This window comes from Hyperoodon ampullatus, assembly GCF_949752795.1.
Source record: "Hyperoodon ampullatus genome assembly, chromosome: 4".
Lineage (NCBI taxonomy): Eukaryota > Metazoa > Chordata > Mammalia > Artiodactyla > Ziphiidae > Hyperoodon > Hyperoodon ampullatus.
Window position 1 is genome coordinate 114,142,201 of NC_136917.1, and position 22,641 is coordinate 114,164,841.

The following is a 22,641-nucleotide window of genomic DNA, read 5'->3' on the forward strand; positions in this document are numbered from 1 at the left end:
AACTTAAACCCTCATTTTCACAGCCCCAGTCTAGGTCATTCACTAATTAATTTACTTTTTTTTAACATTTAATAAAATAATTGTTATTTATAAATTGTGAAGTAAGAAAAGCCATTCATGACATTTAGCATCTTAGAATATAAGCAGCCACAGATCATGTATATGTTTCTGGAATATAAGTAAGTAATCTGATGTACAAAATGTTGAACTAAAATCTTGCTTTCTTGTCAGGATTGTATTACATATGGAAATTGATGAAGTATTTATGAAACCTACTGGTTTTATTGAACAAAATATCACCTATGTAGTTTAGATAGTGGAGGAGGTTCGCTAAATATGACTTGTATGAACTTAGAAAATAGGTTAAAAAAAGCAATCAAACATTTTCAGTCAGCCCCTTTCTGTAGTTAAAAAAAGTGTATATTATTACCCCAAAGTACCATTTATGAGGTATTTATTGTGAAAGAAAACATAGGCCTCTTTGCACTATCATAGATAAGCTTTGAAGATTGTTAGGGAGGACCTTTTTTAGAAGTTAAAGTGCTTCTTGAACTTGGTTGAGTGTGGAAAGAATGTGTGGAGAGAATTACACTGTTTTTCTTCCTTTGCACATTCCTTAGCATTGTTTTAACTATTATAATAAAGGTGCAGAATTTTGAGACAAAGTAGAAAAAAACAAATATTTGGACCACGTGTCCCAGGGTTAGATTGAGAGAGAGAATCAGTTAACCAACTAAGACAAGGTGATAGCTCTTAAATGACTTAAGGCATACCTTCAGGGAACCTTATATGATATCTAGAGTGCTAATTCCTGGCTGCCTGTAATCCAGACTCCTGCTTTTGTTCTGCTTTTCTCATGGTGCTTTACACTTGCCTCTCTCCAACTTTATCATTCTGTGTATATGATATTAAACTCTTGGATTTTTGTTGATGAGTTTTAAATTATTATTATTATTATTAAGTTTTTATGTCATCAGATGTCAGTGGCGTAGTGAGCATGTTGAACAGGTTAATATGTACTCTCACATTTATAATAGAAAACCTAGTTTGGGAGAGTACACTTGTTAGGAAAAAATCTTGATTAGGCCTGTTTAATCACAAATTGATTTTTTTTTTTTTTAAAGCTTGCCCATGTCAGGTCAAGCCACATGCAATACTTTGACTTTGAATGGAAAGATAGCCACCATGTGATTTTAGAAAGGACTGTGTTTCTTCACTTAATATGCTGCCTCTGATTCCACTCACAGTTGAATTTAACTAAGAGTCTAAGGTTCAATGGAAGCATAAACAGATGATTAGCCAAGAAAATATTGGCGGGGGTGGGTGGAGGAATAAGCGATGCTTTGTTTTGCCAAACAATTGAATCACATTGTAGGGCTATAAGAAATAAAACAGTGTGGTACTGGTTTAACAGCTCCATCAAGGTTCAAAAATGTCTCCAACTAAATAATTAGAATGTCTGCATTTATAGATCATTGAGGAAGAGCTAATCATTAAATCATGTACGGATGATTTGTTAAGTATTTGGAGAAAAATAATTAAATATAGAGTAAATATACCTAAATCAGTTCCTCATGAATTAAAAAATTAGAACCATGAAAGCTCCAGAAGAAAATGTAAGTGAATAGTTATCTGATCTTGAGGTAGGGAAGATCTTTTTAATCATTAAAGCAAAGGAAGAACCACCTTAAAAAGGAGGTCGTAGTCTTCAGTTTACAGTGAAAGAAATTCAGGGTGAAAAAAGTTAAAGCAGTCAGGATTGGAAATGAAAGTATAAGATGTTCGTTATAGACAGATTATAATATCTTACAGTTTGAAAGCCCAAAAAAATCAAATGACAAATTATTAAAACTAATAAGAAAATTGGCAAAATGTCCAAATATAGTGTACCTAAGAAGAAAGCAAAAACATTTATAAACTCTAAAAATATTGAATATATTTATATAACTAAGATTATTCTCTTCTTTTTAGATATAGATTGTCAAAATATTTTAATATATACCTGCAGAGTACAGAAGAATTTTAATACTGTTTCAAAGGCATTTACTTTACATTTTTATATAATTTCTGATTTCATATCTATGTGTGTGATATCCTACTAATGTCTGTTATTGTGATTAATACTTTAGGGAAAACAGGAGTTAAGTGTTATGAATTTTTGTATATTTTTAAGAATTAATAGCTATAATCACTAATTCTTTTTTTTTTTCTTCTTTTTTCCATTGTGCAATAGGTCAGTACTCCTGTCTTTGTACCAGTGAAAACTCATGTGCTGCTTCATCGGATGAGTGGAAAAGGACTAGCTGCCCATTATTTCTTTCCGAGACAGCCTTGCGTTTTTGGTGATAATATGGTCTCTGTGCAAGTAACATTGAATAATACCACTGATTGGAAGGTAGAAAATATCCACATAGGGGAAAAGAAACTTCCTGTGGGCATGCAAATGCATGTTTTTAATCCAATAGGTAAATAGTAATTCTCATTTAAAACTTTAACTGCATTTGATAATTAAATGTGTTCATTTTAAAAATACAGTAGAATACATATTATTTTATTGACTATTAGCAAACTCAGTGTATATAAGTTTTTCCTTTTTAAACTGAATTTATCTTGTAAGATAAATACATGTCTTTGCCCTTAGTGAATTAGGTGCCAGCAATGGTAATACCAGTACTGATGAAAGACTGTGTCTGGAGAATCACAATTTCCTCCTATTTTCCTATCTGCATCACCTTCCCCCACCTCTCTTTCTGGTCAGCTTCATTTCCTGCATGATTTTAGTCTGCCTTTGGGGTATTGTACCTTCCATATCTCTCCTTCCCCATTTCCCTTCATATTCCATAGATTGAAAAGTGAAGGGAGCAAAGACTGAGAGGGTATGTACTATTCTGTTTGTCTTCCTTTCCATACATAGAAGCTAGAATAGCCCACGGTATGTTACTGGTATTTTTACACATCATGTTTTTTTAATCTGTTGCCACCATTTAAAAATCAGTATTTTTTTTTACATTAAAGGACAAACCAAGAAATCTCACTGTTCATGGAAAAAGCACAAGATTATGGCAGTACAGGTGCTTTATTCCCACCTGCATGCAGCACAACCAGCCGATGCCAAGCCGGCCGCCCCTACCATGTAGCATGTGCTTTCCAGGCTACCTCAGTGCCCATGATATCATACTGTCTCTCCAGCTGTCATCCCCTTCCATTTTTTAAGTGTTTTACAAAAAATACACCTTTTAAAACTTAAGTGTAACAATCGTACGGCTAACTTTGAGTTTAAAATAGTATAATAATTAGAATGTCTGTCTCTTTGTTTTGTGTAAGTGGAGGCAGTCCTACAGTTTAGTTGGGAGAAGCTTCAGGCAAAATCTTAATTAAAAGTGATATAAGGTTTCTGTCACTGAATCCTTGAAATATTACCATCAGAAGGCTCCAGGTAGTTCCTTTTTATAATACTTTAGGTGAGCAAAGCCTTTTGACCGGGTAACTCTGCCTTTATTCATTATTGTCTATCATATAGCTATTCTGTTTTTTCTCCCTCTTTGCCTGAGTGAGCTCTTTCACATTGTTGAATTCTCTCCTATCATTTTCATGAGTCATTCAGTAAAGAAGTCACTCTTTGTGTTATATTTTTCCACAAAGAAAAAAAAATTCATAGTAGATGAAATATGGTAGATTTTTATAAGCAACCAAAGTAGAGAGAAGCAGAGTTAAAGTAAGTTGATTTCAGAACCCATGTAATACCCTCTTTAAAAAATAATTTGGTAATTAAGACACTATTTAAAGACTACAGTGCCTGATTTTTATTGAATTATTTTATGAAGTTAATATATTGCTAAGGAATTAAAGAATATCCCAATTTTTATTCTTTTTTACTGCTTGAAATCCAGCTTTTTTTACCTAGTTAAAAAATTAATTTAGTTTAAAAAGTGTTACACAGCTGATATATGCATTGTCTGAAGGTTGAAAATGTTATCCAAAGGTTAAAACAGTAGAATAGTGTTATCATGTCTTTGAGCTGGCATAATGAGTTGATGAGTTGACCTTTTGTTGGCCTATGTAGAATAGAAGAAATAAATATAATAAATTTCATAATATGGCCTTAACACCAAAATAAAATATGAATATATGCCATTGCCTCAGTACTAGTAATAGGCTTTCTTTCCTTTTCTTTTCTTAGGCAAAGTTTTTGTAGTGTTTCGTTTGTTCTGTTGCCATTTATTGAATACCTTCAAGATACAGAATTCTTTCCCATGCAGTAATTTGTATGTAATACCACTTAGTCTCTTTCGTCAATAGGTAACAGTAGAGTTCAGAGTATGAAATATCTTAATTAGTCCAAAAAAAATCATAGGAATGCAACAAAGAACAAATACTGCATTTTCATTTTTTGTGAAATGAGGGAAGTAAGATATTTGTTTTATTTAATAAGTACATATGTATATGTTAAGGAGTCCAGCGGCTTTCTTATTTGTCACCAATCTGTTCTCTTTTTTCTCTATAATATGAGATGACTTTTGTCAGGATTTTGCATGAAACTGGATTCCTTGCAAGAATATTAGGAATAAAGTGCCATTTTCCCCAAAGAGATCAGGCACATGTACATGAGAGGTTTAACACACACACACACACACTCACTCACTCACTCACTCAAAGAGTAGCCTTAGGCTCTCTGCGCTATATTCAGTGACTTTATGATTGACAAGTTTGAGTTCAGCTAAGATTTCACTAGTTACTGTACAACTGTCACATCGAAGTAGATGGCATCTTGTGTGATTTAATTTTTCATTATTAATGGTGCAGTGTAATAGAGCCAGTGTTTTTCAGCCATTTCTACATAACCCTCTCATGTATATTGCAATGATCCAGAAGCAGTATTCAACTACAGACACCTGATTGAATAAACTTTTCCAATGTAGTAGGCTTCAAATATAAAAATCTATTATATGAATAATTTTATGCTGATCACTTTGCTCTTGAAGCATTCATATAATAAAACATACCATTGATCATGAACTATCCTTCAGAATTAGTATGGCACTAAGCTCACAGTTAATTATCTTAAGACTGAGGAAGTTATGAAACTGTGTCAGACAGTGCCATCATCAAGGCATCTTGAGAACTGTCACTTTGTCAAATGAAATATGAGAATACGTGATGTAGAGAGATCTGAGTTCCGAATGCCATCATGCTTTGGAGATGACAGCATTTACTACCAATGTGGTGTCAGCTGCAAATAAGACCAAACCCCAGTATAGCTGTGGCACAGAAGAAAACATCAAGGATTCACTGAAGAATAGTTTTGAGCAATGTGACTGACAAAACTATGAACTGATAAGGTGTAGCTTTAGGAGAAGTGCAAGAAAACTATTATTATGGTAATTTACAATAAAGCTTGTTTGCCAGAGATTAGGTAGCAAGTCTTCTGGTACTTAACATGCCATCCTGGTAAATGTTAGGTTTATAAACAAATTAAATTCAAACTGGAATCACCAAACCAACTAATAAGCAAGCAAACCAATAACACTTTAAAAATCAACATCAAACAAATACCTTCTTATAATGCCTAATCTTCATTGAGCCTTTGAGATATAAAAACACTTAATATCTTAAGCTTATTGAATTGTTCTTTTGTCCTATCTGTACCATCATTTCTGTAATGGTTAGCATTAAATGGCAAATTATACCTATCAACAAGCCCTAGAATAATCACAGTCTACTGGATTAGTGTATGCTTGCTAAAATATAACTACATCTAATAATATATATGCAGAAGAGATAAAACTAAATATAAAGCTACTGTGCAATACAACTGCAGTTATACTAGAGACTTTAAGCAAAGTAGAAATCAAAAGTGAATGGTTTCTATTTAAATATAATATATATACATAAATATACTTAATAGGTATATGTTTAAGATCCCTCATTATTCTAATGTACAGCATTACACTTTGACTCTGGAATCATAAGCAGAATAAAATGGTGTTATTGTTTGTCTTGAGTTTTATCATTATCAACTGAAAAAACACCAGTATTGTATATTGAAACAGTTATTTCCCACACATGATTAGTTGACAGATGAAGCTTCAGAAATTACAAATCTACGAAATGTCACTTTATTATTTTTTTTTCAAGATAACCTAATCTGCTACTAAATTTTCTTCTAGTAATTTTTTGACTAATGCAGTTAGACTTATTGTTTTGGGTTCCTATAATGCCAGTTGTCTTGGTTAATATCTGAGGACAACAAATTAATTTCTTCTTCCAGCTTTGCTTTAATTTGCATGTTTTAAATTTTGGATTTTTCCCCCAGTGGAAATTTAGAACATTGTTGAAAATTTACTTTTTATATCTAGAGTAAATATTCCATAGTTTTAAGTACACAATCTCTTAAAAGCACCCAGCGTCTGTTACAGTTGTTCCAAACAGGAAAACATTTATTTCCTTCTCACCTTCAATGCCTATAAAGACAATATTGTAAAACATGAAATTTCTCAGGATGAGGTGTATTTCTGAAACAAATAGATACAATGTGTTCATTGAAGTATGTGCAGAATTAAGTTGTGAAAAAGAGAGCCTTCAAGTGAAATTACTTTATAATTTGCTTTAATACTCTTAGTTTGAAATTATTCTTACAAGCCATCATTAAATTTGACTGTTTTAACCAAACTACAAACATTACATAAGATTTTAGTGTTTAGTCTTTTTCACATCCTCTGTGTTTCCATGTCTAAATTATCTTATCTCCTAGAATCTCTTGAGCCTGAGGGATCCATTACTGTTTCAATGGGTATTGACTTTTGTGATTCCACTCAGACTGCCAGTTTCCAGTTGTGGTAAGTTCAATTGTTCGTCTATATTTCATATTACTGTAAACAATAGCAGATTAAAATTGAGGCTTTCAGCAGCTTTTTCTTTGAGAGACAAAACATTTACACAAACATGCTTTTCTTTGGCAATGTTTAGACTGCCGTGGACAAATTATGTGCAATATATGTTTTTAGTATTTGTTACACAGATAGCCATTACAGTCTGCCATATGTGGTTGAACTTCACAGTTTATTGGCTAAAGTAAGAAGCTACTGCTAATTTTTTTTTTTTTTTTTTTTTGCTTATCTCTGTGCTTGTGGAAAATTTATGATAAAATTCATGAGGAAAACTCAGGAGAAATTAAAAACTTTAATAATATTGTTGGCTAGCCCAGAGAAGATATCTTTTGAAATATTTTATATGTTATCTCGAGCCTCTTAAGTGGAGAATTATTGATTCTGTCAGTACCAAAAACTCATAGATTTTTCATAGATTTTTACTTTAATTTACAAACTGCTTTTGATAAAATTCAAAAGAGAACATTTATCAGTTGGCAAAGGTTTCATAGGTGAATACTATTCAAAAGAGCTTTTTAAGAATTGTGTTTTTTCATTGTTATTGTTTTATATAATGTTTTATACATTTCTGATGAAATCCAGAAACTATTAGCAAACTAATGCAAAGCTGTATTCATGCATCTTTAAGAATTATCTTTGAACTCATTTCTTTGGTATTTTTCTGATCTAAGATATGATGTGTTATTTTGATTTGAAGTTGTTCTTATTCTGAAAAGAATTGAGGCATTTTATTTATCTAAATTTTAGCTAGCTTCTAACATAATTTTTTATGATAAAAATCTCCAGGTTTAGGAAATAGGCACTTTTAAATAAGTTTATAGGTTGAATATAGTGAACCTTTCTTTTTCATATACCTTTTCAGTTTACCAGTAATTCAGGCCTAATATTATACCATTTATTGCTGAGAACCTGCAATGATGAATATAAGCAATGTAGCATAACACATTGATTTTATGCAGACCATCACCTTTATGTTTTGGGAGGTCTGCTATATTAGTGATATATAAAAACTGATTACTTTTCCCCACATTGCCTAGTAATTGTTTATTATTTTTCTATTAGACAAACAACACAGATCAATATTACTGAGCACAAGACTATGAGTAACATCATTCTAAATAGATTTACCTCCAACACCAGAGGTATATTCATTTTAATGATTTCAACAATGTGAGCCCAATGACAAAGCTTATGCACTAAATTACGGCAAGATTAAGAACTAAAAAAATTCTTCTTTCTTTTCAATTTATATAAAAAACCTTTGACATTTCTGTGCAATGAAGGGTTTTAAAAAAGGTTTTTCCATTACAAAGATTTTCTCTTTAGTCCATTACACAAGATTTACATCTTGTCTTTCACAATTAACTAAGTCGCTTTAGGGATAAATATTTAGGTAATGTTTGATTTTTATCTTATGTTGGAAAGTGTATATAAACAGTTTTTTCTCAGTTTCTCTTAAACTAATTTTAGGAAAATGATGAATTTATTTTAGATAGAAAATAGCCTTAGCTATTATAAGCATTTATATTAATATGTTTTTCTGTTGTGAAGGTATAAATTAGTTGTATATTTTAGATTTTTATTAAGCACATATGCACACTAGATCAAAAATTATTTTTGTGTGTGTTCCAAAAAGAACACTTTGTCTTACATCAAATGTAATTGATCCTGAAGCAGTGTAATCACAATTACTCACTTTCTTAATTGGCTTGCCCAAAATCAGAAAATGGAAACCGATCGACAGTGTTTAAATCAATAGCTTCATAGTAGTTCTAGTGGGGTTAGGGAGATAGTGGTAATGGGTTGATCAATTGGTCTTAGATGCCAATCACTGACTGTGCCTTTTGCATAGTAAATAGCACTTTTTCCTTAGTGATGAGCTGTATTAGTTTTGGTAGTTCAATAAAAAGGAAAAAAAAAGCAAGAATGGCCGATATTGAATTTTTTCCTCAAAATACATTATACAAATCAAAACATAAAATTATGGGTAATAAGAGCATATTTGATAGGAAGCCTTCAGAAATGCTGAGAACATGGACTGTGAGCCTTTCAGGTACACTTCTATTTATTAAAAGAAAAGGAACCAGAGTAAAATGATCCTACTTTAGCTTTTAGATTAATTCTGTATTATTATAGTTATATGATGCATATATAGATAGATAAAGCTATTATATATAACTATGTAGTTATATGGACACTTGATAAGTATCAATGTCTCTTTTTTTGCTTTGCATTTTAAATGGTCATCAAATTAAGTCCTTGATTAAATTTATTGAGATTGAAAATATGTATAATATACATAAATGTATCTCTCTAAAAGTAGATACAGTACATAAACAGGTCTCATCCTTGTGATTAGCAGATATTAATGTATTAACTAGTATGAAAAATTATATGGCTTAGCTCAAGTTAGAGGACTGAGTGCTAACATCCGCCCCTCTTTTTGCCCAAAATCCATTAAAAAGACAGAAAATACATTCTTTAATAGAAAATGAGCACTAAAAAGAAAGAGTGCTATTAGCGGACCAGAAATTGTGAAGAATTATTGGCAGTTAGAAAGCAAATGGGAGCAGATAAACAATAACAGAGAAAATAAAAACCACAGAGCAAAACACTCATGGGAGAAAACTACTATAATGGTAAGAACAAATCTGGCAGAATATCAAACACAAAGTGAACTAGCAAAAAGAAAAGTTAGGGTAAGACAGTATTAGGGAATTAAAGAATGACTTCCAACCTGCAGTTCCCCAACCTTGCCCCTAGCAGCAGGCAACATACACATTTAGTCAGAGACCTAAAAATTACCCTGTAAAGAAAGTGAACAACTACTTGCCTGGGAAGGACTTTTGGTGAGGATGTGCCCTAAGAGAACAGCGGGGGTTGAGTTTATAGGAAGGAGGCCGGATGGTCAGAGATGAGATGAAATGCAGTTCTACCCAAGAGAATGATATTCTCAAGTCGCCTACCACTAGGGTAAAGCCAATCTTTCATCTGTTGGTGGAGAGATAAGGCCATTGCCTACCTGCCTCCCAACTTCATGACCATAACCAGTCATGTCTCACCCACTTAAGAAAACTCCAGCCAGCCCACCAGGGGAGAGGAGACCCATAGAAATAACACTCACTAACATGTATCGAGCAGTAGCTGTGTGCTAGGCACTGTTCTAAACACTGAATTGTGTATGTTAGTTTACTTAATTCTCAAAACATGCCTATGAGGTGAGTATTATTATTATTCCATTTTAGAGGTGAGTAAACTAAGGCACAGGAAGAAAACTTGCCCAAAATCTTATAGCTAATATGCAGCAGAACTTGCTTTGTTTGTTAATTAACCTGGTCCTTCATTATAAATATAAACAGACAGCTTAGGATGAGCAGACTTTTGAGGGAAAGCCTCAATTTGAAAGGGAAAGCTCAAAATGACGTACAAAGACTTACCAATTGTGAAGGGAGCAATTTGAGAAAGAAAAGAGATATCTTTAAAAATTACAACTAATATCTGCTTCAAGAGAACTATATCTGTAAAGCAAGAATATACTGCTTATTTGAGAAGGAGTAATTAGACAATTTAAAATACATTCTTGGAGATCTAAAAACATAAAAAGCCAAAAGGACTCAGTAGGTGGATGATAGACTGGACACAGCTGAAGCCTGATTTAGTGTTCCATAAGAGGGAGTCAATGAAATCAACCAGAATAGAAGGCAAAAAGACAAAGATGGAAAATACAAAAAAAAAAAGTTAACAGAATCAATTCATCTGGGACTTCCCTGGTGGCACAGTGGTTAATAATACGCCTGCCAATGCAGGGGGCATGGGTTCAATCCCTGGTCCGGGAGGATCCCACATGCCGCAGAGCAACTAAGCCCGTGGACCACAACTACTGAGCCTACGCTCTAGAGCCCACAAGCCACAACTACTTAGCCCGTGTGCCACAACTACTGAAGCCCATGTGCCTAGAGCCCATGCTCCACAACAAGAGAAGCCACCGCAATGAGAAGCCCACATACCGCAATGAAGAGTAGCCCCTGCTCACCGCAACTAGAGAAAGCCCGCATGCAGCAACGAAGACCCAATGCAGCCAGAAATTAATTAACTAATTAATTAATTTTTTAAAATGATGCTTCCTCTTTAAAAAAAAAAGAATCAATTCATCTAATAGAAGATCTAGAAGGGAAGAAAAGAGACAATGGAGAAAAATAATTAAATAAATTATAGGAGAAAATTTTCCCAAGCAAAAGAAATGTACACGCCTTCCGATTGAAAGGACCCATCAAAGGCCAAACAGAGTAAATGTGAACAACTAGCAAAAAGGCCACATCCTGGTAGAATTTTTATTGTTTTTTAATATTTTTTTTTAATTTTTACATTTTTTTAAAGTAATTTTTATTGGAGTATGGTTGCTTTACAATGTTGTGTTAGCCTTCAGTGCACAACAAAATGAATCAGCCATACACATACAGTTATTATCCCCTCCCTTTTGGACTTCCCTCCCATTTAGGTTACCACAGTGCATTAGGTAGAGTTCTCTGTGCTATACAGTATGTTCCCATCAGTTGTCTATTTTATACATAGTATCAGTAATGTATATGTGTCAATCCCAGTCTCACAATTCCACCCCACCCCTTTCCCCCTTGGTATCAGTACATTTGTTCTCTACATCTGTGTCTCTATTTCTGCTTTGAATATAAGATCATCTATACCATTTTTCTGGATTCCACATATATGCATTATTATACAATAATTGCTTTACTCTTTCTGACTTACTGACTCACTCTGTATGACACTCTCTAGGTCCATCCATGTCTCTACAAATGACCCCATTTAGTTCCTTTTAATGGCTGAGTAATATTCCATTATATATATGTACCACATCTTCTTTATCTATTCCTCTGTTGATGGACATTTAGGTTGCTTCCATGTCCTGGCTATTGTAAATAGTGCTGCTATGAACATTGGCATGCATGTGTTTTTTTGAATTATGGTTTTCTCTGGGTATATGCCCAGTAGTGGGATTGTTGGGTCATATGGTAGTTCTGTTTTTAGTTTTTTAAGGAACCTCCATGCTGTTTTCCGTAGTGGCTGTATCAATTTACATTCCCAACAACAATGTTTGAGGGTTCCCTTTTCTCCACACCCTCTCCAGCATTTATTGTTCGCAGATTTTTTGATGATGGCCATTCTGACCGGTGTGAGGTGATACCTCATTGTAGTTTTGATTTGCATTTCTCTAATGATTAGTGATGTTGAGCATCTTTTCATGTGTTTGTGAGCAATCTGTATATCTTCTTTGGAGAAATATCTGTTTAGGTCTTCTGCCCATTTTTGGATTGTGTTGTTTGTTTTTTTTGATATTGAGCTTATGAGCTGCTTGTACATTTTGGAAATTAATCCTTTGTCAGTTGCTTCGTTTGCAGATATTTTCTCCCATTCTGAGGGTTGTCTTTTCGTCTTGTTTATGGTTTCCTTAGCTGTGCAAAAGCTTTTAAGTTTCATTAGGTCCCATTTCTTTATTTTTGTTTTAATTTTCATTACTTTAGGAGGTGGGTCAAAAAAGATGTTGCTGTGATTTATGTCAAAGAGTGTTCTGCCTGTGTTTTCCTCTAAGAGTTTTATAGAGTCTGGTCTTACATTTAGGTCTTTAATCCATTTTGAGTTTATTTTTGTGTATGGTATTAGGGAGTGTTCTAATTTCATTCTTCTACATGTAGCTGTCCAGTTTCCCCAGCGCCACTTATTGAAGAGGCTGTCTTTTCTGCATTCTATATCTTTGCCTCCTTTGTCATAGATTAGGTGACCATAGGTGTGTGGGTTTATCTCTGGGCTCTCTATCCTGTTCCATTGATCTGTATTTCTGTTTTTGTGCCAGTACCATATTGTCTTGATTACTGTAGCTTTACAGTATAGTCTGAAGTCAGGGAGTCTGATTCCTCCAGCTCCATTTTTTTCCCCTCAAGATTGCTTTGGCTATTCGGGGTCTTTTGTGTCTCCATACAAATTTTTGGATTTTTTGTTCTAACTCTGTAAAAAATGCCATTGGTAGTTTGATAGGGATTGCATTGAATCTATAGATTGCTTTGGGTAGTATAGTCATTTTCACAATATTGATTCTTCCAATCCAAGAATATGGTATTTCTCTCCATCTGTTTCTGTCATCTTTGATTTCTTTCATCAGTGTCTTATAGTTTTCTGAGTACAGGGCTTTTACCTCCTTAGGTAGGTTTATTCCTAGGTATTCTTTTTGTTGCAATGGTGAATGGGATTGTTTCCTTAATTTCTCTTTCTGATCTCTTGTTGTTAATGTATAGGAATGCAAGAGATTTCTGTGCATTAATTTTGTATCCTGCAACTTTACCAAATTCATTGATTAGCTCAAGTAATTCTCTGGTGACATCTTTAGGATTATCTGTATATAGTATTATATCATCTGCAAACAGTGACAGTTTTACTTCTTTTCCAATTTGTATTCCTTTTATATCTTTTTCTTCTCTGATTGCTGTGGCTAGGACTTCCAAAACTCTGTTGAATAATAGTGGCGAGAGTGGACATCCTTGTCTTGTTCCTGATCTTAGAGGAAATGCTTTCAGTTTTTCACTATTGAGAATGATGTTTGCTGTGGATTTGTCGTATATGGCCTTTATTAGGTTCCCTCTATGCCCACTTTCTGGAGAGTTTTTGTCATAAAACTTAAATTTTGTCAAAAGCTTCTTCTGCATCTCTTGAGATGATTGTATGGGTTTTATTCTTCCACTTGTTAATATGGTATATCACATTGATTGATTTGTGTGTATTGAAGAATCCTTGCATCCCTGGGATAAATCCCACTTGATCATGGTGTATGATCCTTTTAATGTGTTGTCGGATTCTGTTTGCTAGTATTTTGTTGAGGATTTTTGCATCTATGTTCATCAGTGATATTGGTGTGTAATTTTTCTTTTTTTGTGATATCTTTGTCTGTTTTTGGTATCAGGGTGATGGTAGCCTCATAGAATGAGTTTGGGAGTGTTCCATCCTCTGCAATTTTTTGGAAGAGTTTGAGAAGGATGAGTGTTAGCTGTTCTCTAAATATTCGATAGAGTTCACCTGTGAAGCCATCTGGTCCTGGACTTCTGTTTGTTGGAAGATTTTAATCACAGTTTCAATTTCATTACTTGAAATTGATCTGTTCATATTTTCTATTTCTTCTTGATCCAGCCTTGGAAGGTTGTACTTTTCTAAGAATTTGTCCGTCTCATCGAGGTTGTCCATTTTATTGGCATATAGTTGCTTGTAGTACTCATGATCCTTTGTATTTCTATGGTGTCAGTTGTAACTTCTCCTTTTTCATTTCTAATGTTACTGATTTGAGTCCTCTCCCTTTTATTTTTGATGGGTCTGGCTAAAGGTTTATCAATTTTGTTTATCTTCTCAAAGAACCAGCTTCTAGTTTTATTGATTATTGCCATTGTTTTCTTTGTTTCTGTTTCATTTATTTCTGCTCTGATCTTTTATGATTTCTTTCCTCCTACTGACTTAGGGTTTTGTTTTTTCTTCTTTCTCTGGTTGCTTTAGGTTTAACATTAGGTTGTTCATTTGAGATGTTTCTTGTTTCTTTGAGGTAGGATTGTATTGCTATAAACTTCCATCTTAGAATGGCTTTTGCTACATCCCTTAGGTTTTGGGTCATCATGTTTTCATTGTCATTTGTTTCTAGGTGTTTTTTGATTTCCTCTTTGATTTCTTCAGTGATCTCTTGGTTATTAAGTAGTGTTTTGTTTAGCCTCCATGTGTTTGTATTTTTACAGTTTTTTTCCTGTAATTGATTTCTAATCTCATAGCATTGTGATCGGAAAAGATGCTTGCTACGATTTCAGTTTTCTTACATTTACGGAGGCTTGATTTGTGACCCAAGATGTGATCTACCCTGGAGAATGTTCCATGAGCACTTGAGAAGAAAGTGTATTCTGCCACTTTTGGGTGGAATGTCCTATAAATACCAATTAAGTCTGTTTGGTCTGTTGTGTCATTTAAAGCTTGTGTTTCCTTTTTTATTTTCATTTTGGATGATCTGTCCATTGGTGTAAGTGGGGTGTTAAAGTCCCCCACTGTTATTGTGCTACTGTCAATTTCTCCTTTTATGGCTGTTAATATTTGCCTTATGTATTGAGGTGCTCCTATGTTGGGTGCATAGATATTTACAATTGTTTTATCTTCTTCTTGGATCGATCCCTTGATCATTATGTAGTGTCCTTCCTTGTCTCTTGCAATAGTCTTTATTTTAAAGTCTGTCTTGTCTGATATGAGTATTGCTACTCCAGCTTTCTTTTGATTCCCATTTGCATGGAATATCTTTTTCCATCCCCTCACTTTCACTCTGTATGTGTCCCTAGGTCTGAAGTGGGTCTCTTGTAGACATCATATATACGGGTCTTGTTTTTGTATCCATTAGCCAGTCTGTGTCTTTTGGTTGGAGCATTTAATCCATTCGCATTTAAGATAATTATAGATATGTATGTTCTTATTACCATTTTCTTAATTGTATTGGGTTTGTTCTTGTAGGTCTTTTTCTTTTCTTGTGTTTCCCACCTGAGGAAGCTCCTTTAGCATTTACTGTAATGATGGTTTGGTGGTTCTGAATTCTCTTAGCTTTTGCTTGTCTGTGAAGCTTTTGATTTCTCCGTGGATTCTGAATGAGATCCTTGCTGGGTAGAGTAATCTTGGTTGTAAGTTTTTCCCTTTCATCACTTTAAATATGTCCTGCCATTCGCTTCTGGCCTGCAAAGTTTCTGCTGAAAAATCAGCTGACAACCTAATGGGGATTCTCTTGTAGGTTATTTGTTGCTTCTGGTAGAATTTTTAATAAGGAGAAAACTACTCTAGTATCTTCCAGAGAGGTGAAGAAAAGCAGCTTACCTAAAAATGAACAAGAATGTGAGTGGAATCAGATTCCTTATCAGTACTGTCATCAGTTCTGGTGGCCAGAAGGCAAGGGACGTAACCTTTAAAATTTGGTGGAAATGAAATAGACATATTTCAGACAAGCAAAGATTCCATCAGTTTACCCCCCAGTGACCCTTTCTTGAAAGGATTACTCAAAGATATACTATAGTAAAAAAATTTTTTTTATTTTGTGACAGAGAAAAACAGAATAAAAAGTAGACAGATAATTCAACCTGTAAAATCCATCAATGTGTAAAAATAATTGTTCACCCCTAATATAAAAAATAAATTTTAATAATCTGGAACCAAAATCTTGATGTGGACAAGTATGAGGAATGATGGTGTTCTTGTCATGCATGGCAAGAGGATTGATTGATGGCTAAAAGGAGTTTAAATATGGTTTAAAATGTTAAAGCTAACCTCTAAATTAAGGGAAATATGATGTATTATAACCTCCAAATGACTAAAGGGAAGAAGTAACGGAGTGCTTAAAACTTGACCAGTTTAACACAGCAGGAAAAGGAAGAAAAGCATGGTAAATAGAAAACAAAACAAGATGACTAGAAGGGGCCACACATACTAGTTATCAGAATTCATGTCAATAAGTTAAATTCCAATGATACTGAACATGTAAAAAGCACAATTCAATATATACTATTTATAAGAACTCCACCTTAAAGAGGATGGCACAGAAAAATTGAGAATTAAAAAATAAAATTTTTGTGTGTGTGTGTGTTTATTATCAGACATACAAGTTACCTATCACCACATGAAATATCAGAAGCATTCTCTTTTAAGTCAGAAAAGCAAGACAAGGTTACCCTCTTTCAACACTATTTCACATTTTTATTTAAGCTAATAAATAGGATACTGTTTAGGTACAGATCATTATGTGAAAATCATTAACATTTCTGTATGGTAGGAATGACCAATTTTAAGACATTATGAATAAAATTATTCTTTTTACAAGAACAACGAAAGGAATAAATTAACAAATATATGATACCTATGTGGGAATTTTTTTTTAAAAAAACATGAAACTGGGCTTCCCTGGTGGCACAGTGGTTAGGAGTCCACCTGCCAATGCAGGGGACACGGGTTCGTGCCCTGGTCCAGGAAGATCCCACATGCCGCGGAGCGTCTGGGCCCGTGAGCCATGGCCACTGAGTCTGCGCGTCCGGAGCCTGTGCTCTGCAACAAGAGAGGCCACAACAGTGAGAGGCCCGCGTACCACAAATAAATAAATAAATAAATAAATAAATAAATACCTGAAACTTTCCTGAAGGCCATAAAAAGAAGATATAAATAACGTAATAAGTATACTATGTTTCTAAATGGGAGGGAGTACGCTCCCTCGGGTTAATCTTCAAATTCAATGCTAAATTCCAGTAAGCCTTTTCAAGGAACTTGACAAATTTCTAAAATTCAACTGGAAAAAAGAATGTCCAAGAAAAGTCAAAACAAAAATTTAATGAGAAAAGCCTTTTTCAATAATAACTTCAAAATATTCTTCAAAGTCGCAAGAATATTTTTATTCAATGTAATTGGCTATTGGCAAAGGAATCAGTAAAACAAAACAGAGAATTTAGAAATTTTGTATATCATAAAGCTGACATTTCATATCACTGGGGGAAGAATGGACCAGTCAGTAAATGATGTGAGAACTGTTATCGGGAAAAAACCAAAGATACCTTCCTCCCACAGATTACTCCAAAATAAATTCCAGATGGATTTATGGTTTAATTATAGAAACTATAAAAGTGTTTAGAAATAATATAGACAAATATTTTTATACTCTTTGGGGGCAAAAGTCAAGCAAGACACAATATCCAGAAAGATACAGTGAAAAATTGACAGGCTTGATTATTAAAAATTTTAAACTTCTCTACAAAGAAGAAAAAAATAGATACCATAACAGGTGAGAGATAGAAAGTATTACAGCATATTTAGGAGACAGAAGTTTAGTAACCAGAATATATAAAGAACTCTTGCAATCAATAAAAAGGAATCTAATATAAAAGTGGAGAAAGGTTGAGAATAGTTCATTTACAAGAAAAGAAATGTGAATGATCCATAACAATAACATATCCAACACTGGTAATAGACAGGGAAATTAAAAAATTTTCATCCATCAGATTTGCAAAATTTTTAAATAATTTTAATATCTGACATGGAAGGTACAGAAAAACATGTATTCTTATTTACTGTTTGTGGAACTTGTTGGCACCACTTTTTTTAGGTCAGTTTGGCAGTATTTATCCAATGCTGATTATTCATACTCTTCAACCTAGTGATTTCATTTTTAGGGTGTCAAGCTTGGGGAGATATTGGTGCTTGTGCTGAAGAACTAGATCTATCCAAGGTTATTAAGTAAACGTTTGTAATAGAGAAAATTTGCAAATGAGAATTGATGGGGGAATGCTTAAATAAATTATGATACATCCCTATTATGGATGTCGGTTTTGAGTATCAGTTATGCATTAAGCACTCTACTGGGTTATGTTATTTCATTTAATCGTTAAAACGAGCCTACAACGGTGTCATTTTTCTCACTTCATAGATAAGGAAATTTGAGTCTCACAATGGTTAGACTACTTGCACATTTCTTACCTAGAAAATTTACCAGTTTGGATCGTAGGAGTCTGTGGAATGAGATTATATGTAGTACAATATGCATTACAGTTAAATATAGAACAGGTAGAATCTTGTTTTACATTAAACTATTACACCATCTGATCCCATGTAATTAGGCTATTTAGAGCTGCCTAATAATAGTACTTTGTTGATCTGGTGAACTGTTAATTCTGTTAAATTTACATCTATCATTACTTATTTTCAACATTCCCCTATCCATGTCAAGATAGCTGTGTTTAGCCCCATGTTCAACCAAAGAAGATGAGAAGAAAAAGAGCAGGACAAAAGAAAAGAAGAGCTATAAGGAGAGAGAAGCGAACAATAAAAAAGGGCAAAATATTTAAAAGGAGGTGCATGAAAACTATGGAGACCATCCTAGAATACTAATAGAAATGAAAGTAAATTTTCCCCAAAATAAAGAGGAAACATTCCATCTTACTCCCTGCTAAGCCAAACCTAGCTTAGAAGCTGAGACTGACTTACGAAGTATGTTATGTATATTAATTAGATTTTGCATTCAGTTGTGTGTAACAGAAACCCAACCGTAGTGACTTCACCAAATAGGGGTTTATTTATTATTCTCCTGGTACCAGAAGAACACAGGACAGCAGTTAGGAGCAGCTGGAGTAGCTCCACAATGTCTTCTGGTATAAGGTCTTTCCAACTTTTTGTTCCGTGAGCTAATTTCATTAGCATGTGCCAGTCATCCTCGGGGTCACAAGATGGCTTCTATACTTCCAGGATTCTGTCTGCATCCTAGGCCAAAAAAAAAAGGAAAGAAGTGACATGGAGGGAGGAGCCACATCTGTGTCAAGCAAAACTTGGGACTTCCCTGGTGGTCCAGTGGTTTAGAATCCGCCTTCCAATGCAGGGGACAACGGGTTCAATCCCTGGTCGGGGAACTAAAATCCCACGTGCCGCAGGGCAACTAAACCCATGTGCCACAACTAGAGAGCTGTGTGCCACAACTACAGAGCCCATGTGCCACAGCTACAGAGCCCACACACCACAACTAGAGAGAAGCCTGCACCGCAACAAAGAGCCTGCACACTGCAACATAAGATCCCGCGTGCTGCAACTAAGACCCGACACAGCCAAAAAATAAAAAGAAATACTAAAAAAAAAAAGAAAAGCAAAACTTTCCCAGGAGTCCCCAGCAGACTTCTGTTCAGGCTTCATTGGTCATAACCGGGTCACTTGATCAGTCTTAGCTACAAGAGGCTGAGGAGAGTGTTCTGGTGGGCACATTGTCTACCTGAACAAAATCAGGATTATATCAGGAAAGAAGAAAAAGGAAAAAAAAAATACTGAGTAAGCAACAAGTAGTGTCTGCCACAGCAATGTTCCAGTTTTATTACATTTGTCTCATAAGACCCATTTTGGATGAACTTATATCCTTAGCTTTTCATACAGAATTACATGTTAATCATTTCACCAACCACAGAAAATAAAACATGCATTACCCAAAAGTAACAAAAGTGAAACATACCCAGTCAAGTTGAATAGTATAAATTTGTCTCTAACACATGGGTTGTTGCCTGTGGGGACATTTCAGGGTCACCTTTTTCCCCCAAACTTAAGCCTTCTGCTTATGCACCTTGATTTTCATATATGCCTTAGAAGGCAAGACTACTTTCCCTTCTTTTCTCCGCTCTCACACCCTTCTCCCTGGTCATCAGTGCTGTAGAGCTACCTTTAACCAAGGGGTAAATGGGATCCTTTTCAGGAGTGTTGGAAAGGAGAAGGCTGGTCATTTCACCTGTAATCTAAAAGAAAACACAAGTAGAGATAGTGTAGTATGTGTAATTTAACCCAGTGGTCCCTAACTTTTAAAATTGTATATGTCTTAGTAAAATATTTATACTACACACTCCCTATATGTATTGTGTGTGTCTCACTGTGCTAACATATTATGTATGTACTAAGATATTATGTACAGACAAAAATAGAACTTCAGATAGAATGAGAAAAAAATAAATATAATTGATAGGTTTTTTTTTCATCAGTGGATTTTCTACCTCAGGGGAGTGCCTTGTCCTTTCCCACTTTCGAGAACACTGATTTATCCAGTTGTTTGAAGCCAAAATTTTATATTTAACACTAAATTAGTTCATGATATATATACCTATCCATTTACTCCTTTATCAGCCTTTACATTTCTCTTAATGTGACTTAGCCTCCCATTACATCAGCCTGGTCTTATCCTTCAAGTGTCCTACCCTCAACACTTCTATCTTAATAGCTGCTTTTATGCTGTTTTTGGAAGAAATATCCTCCTTCATTCCAGGGCTGACCCATTCACCTAGTTCTTATGCTCTTAATCCCAACCTCTTTTACCTCCTCTAAGACCTTACCCTATCCATTTCTTTGTGTTGCACCAGCCTTTAATTATGCTCGTTTCTTTAAGCATTTTTCTTTTGCCTCTATGTCCTTATGAAGCTTCTGCTGCTTTCTGTCCCATCTTTTTCCCTGCCAGTTTTTCCATTCACCTTCAACTCACTGCGTTCTGCATTCTTCCTCCAGCTTTTTTTTTTTTTTTTTTTTTTTGTGGTACGCGGGCGTCTCCCTGTTGTGGCCTCTCCCGTTGCGGAGCACAGGCTCCGGACACGCAGGCTCAGCGGCCATGGCTCATGGGCCCAGCCGCTCCGCGGCATGTGGGATCTTCCCGGACTGGGGCACGAACCCGTGTGCCCTCCATCGGCAGGTGGACTCTCAACCACTGTGCCACCAGGGAAGCCCCCTTCTTCCAGCTTTTACACGTGCTGCTTTTTATTCCTCCCTGCAGTATTTGACACGCACCTTTTCTCCCCAGCCACTCTTTTCCAGGCTCTTCTGCAAGTTGCACCACTTCTGTTTTTACTTACATGCAGGGCTTCCCCAGGTTTCCACCTTATCCTTCTTCTTGGTATATCTTTTTTTCCTACATGATCTTATCTACTTACAAGGCTTCAGCCCTTCCCTGTACCATTCTGGTTACTTCCAAACTCATATATACTGCCCTGACCTCTTTTCTGATTCATGACCTGTATTTCCAGTTATCTGCTAAATATCTCTTCCTGGGTAACTCAGTGATACTCAAAACATGATTAAATCCAAATCATTTTGCTTAATCCCCAAAACTCCTCTTCAGTGGAGGAAGTCATCCTCCCAGTCATTCACGTTAGACGGTTGAAAGTCTCTTCCTCCCATCCGTCACCAGATCTGTCCCTTTTAACTATAAAATACCGCACCTCCCCCATTCTCAGTGCTACCCACCCTAGGGAAGCAACCTTGTATAGTGGAATAAAATATATATATATATATATGGCAGCAAACATTATATAGCTGACTTTGGAGTAGGATAGACCTGGGTTCAAATCCCAGTGCTGCTGTGTTCAGATCTTCATACTAGCTGTGTGACCTTGAGCATGTTGTTTAACTTCTCTTAATAAATTAGGGGTAACAGAAGCTACCTGTTTGCATCGTTGTTAGGATGTACTAAAGTAAAACACACAGTCAGTGCTAAAAACCCCTGCCTAGACTGTTAATTAGATTCCTTCCTGATTTACCTGCCTTGGGTTTCTCCTGTACTCCACCTTTACACACTGCCAGCAGAGTTTATAAAATACATATGGGGTCATTTATTTTCATATGTCAGGAGTCTCTGGTAGTTTCCTTTTTTTTTTTTCCAGGAAACTTTGAGCACCTTTGTCTGAGTTATAAGAGTAAAGTAATCATACACTTTGTCATACAAATCAGGACACTTCAGAGAGTGAAAGGAGACATTAACTGAACAAGATTCCAGGACAACTGCCATGGGAGAACTGGGACTAATGGTCATGCTGTGTATGCTGTTCTTTACAGTGTGCCCCCAATCCCATCTTTTGACACCACACTGCTCACCATTCCCAAAACATAGGTGTAGAATCCCTAGAATGCTCCTCTCCCTCCTTTTGGAAGTAAACTTATCTCTACCTCTCCTGCAGAATTAATCAGCCCCTCTTCCTTGGACTATGATACTTTCCACATGTCTCTAACATAGCACTTACCTTTCTGTTATAAACATAATTGAACTCTTTCTCTCTCACTAAACTTGTGAACTTCAAGGGCCAATCTTACTTGTCTTTAAATCCCCAGACACTCACACAGTACATGGGATCAAGTTTGTATTCAGTAAATGTTTACTGAATTAATAAATAAATTGGATTTATTGATTTGCCTTGGG

General features: G+C 35.0%; 1 protein-coding gene across 2 annotated transcripts in view; it reads left to right on the plus strand.

Moving 5' to 3' along the window:
* The window catches only part of AP3B1 (adaptor related protein complex 3 subunit beta 1), a gene marked incomplete at both ends in the record, with an annotated part of 275,647 nt that overhangs the window by 233,366 nt on the left and 19,640 nt on the right, over positions 1–22,641 (plus strand). For both annotated transcript variants that reach the window (XM_079703244.1, XM_079703245.1), the window contains 2 exons: positions 2,234–2,465; positions 6,752–6,836. In XM_079703244.1, coding sequence (XP_079559370.1) covers positions 2,234–2,465; positions 6,752–6,836 — 317 coding nt within the window. The remainder of the gene's footprint in view (positions 1–2,233; positions 2,466–6,751; positions 6,837–22,641) is intronic.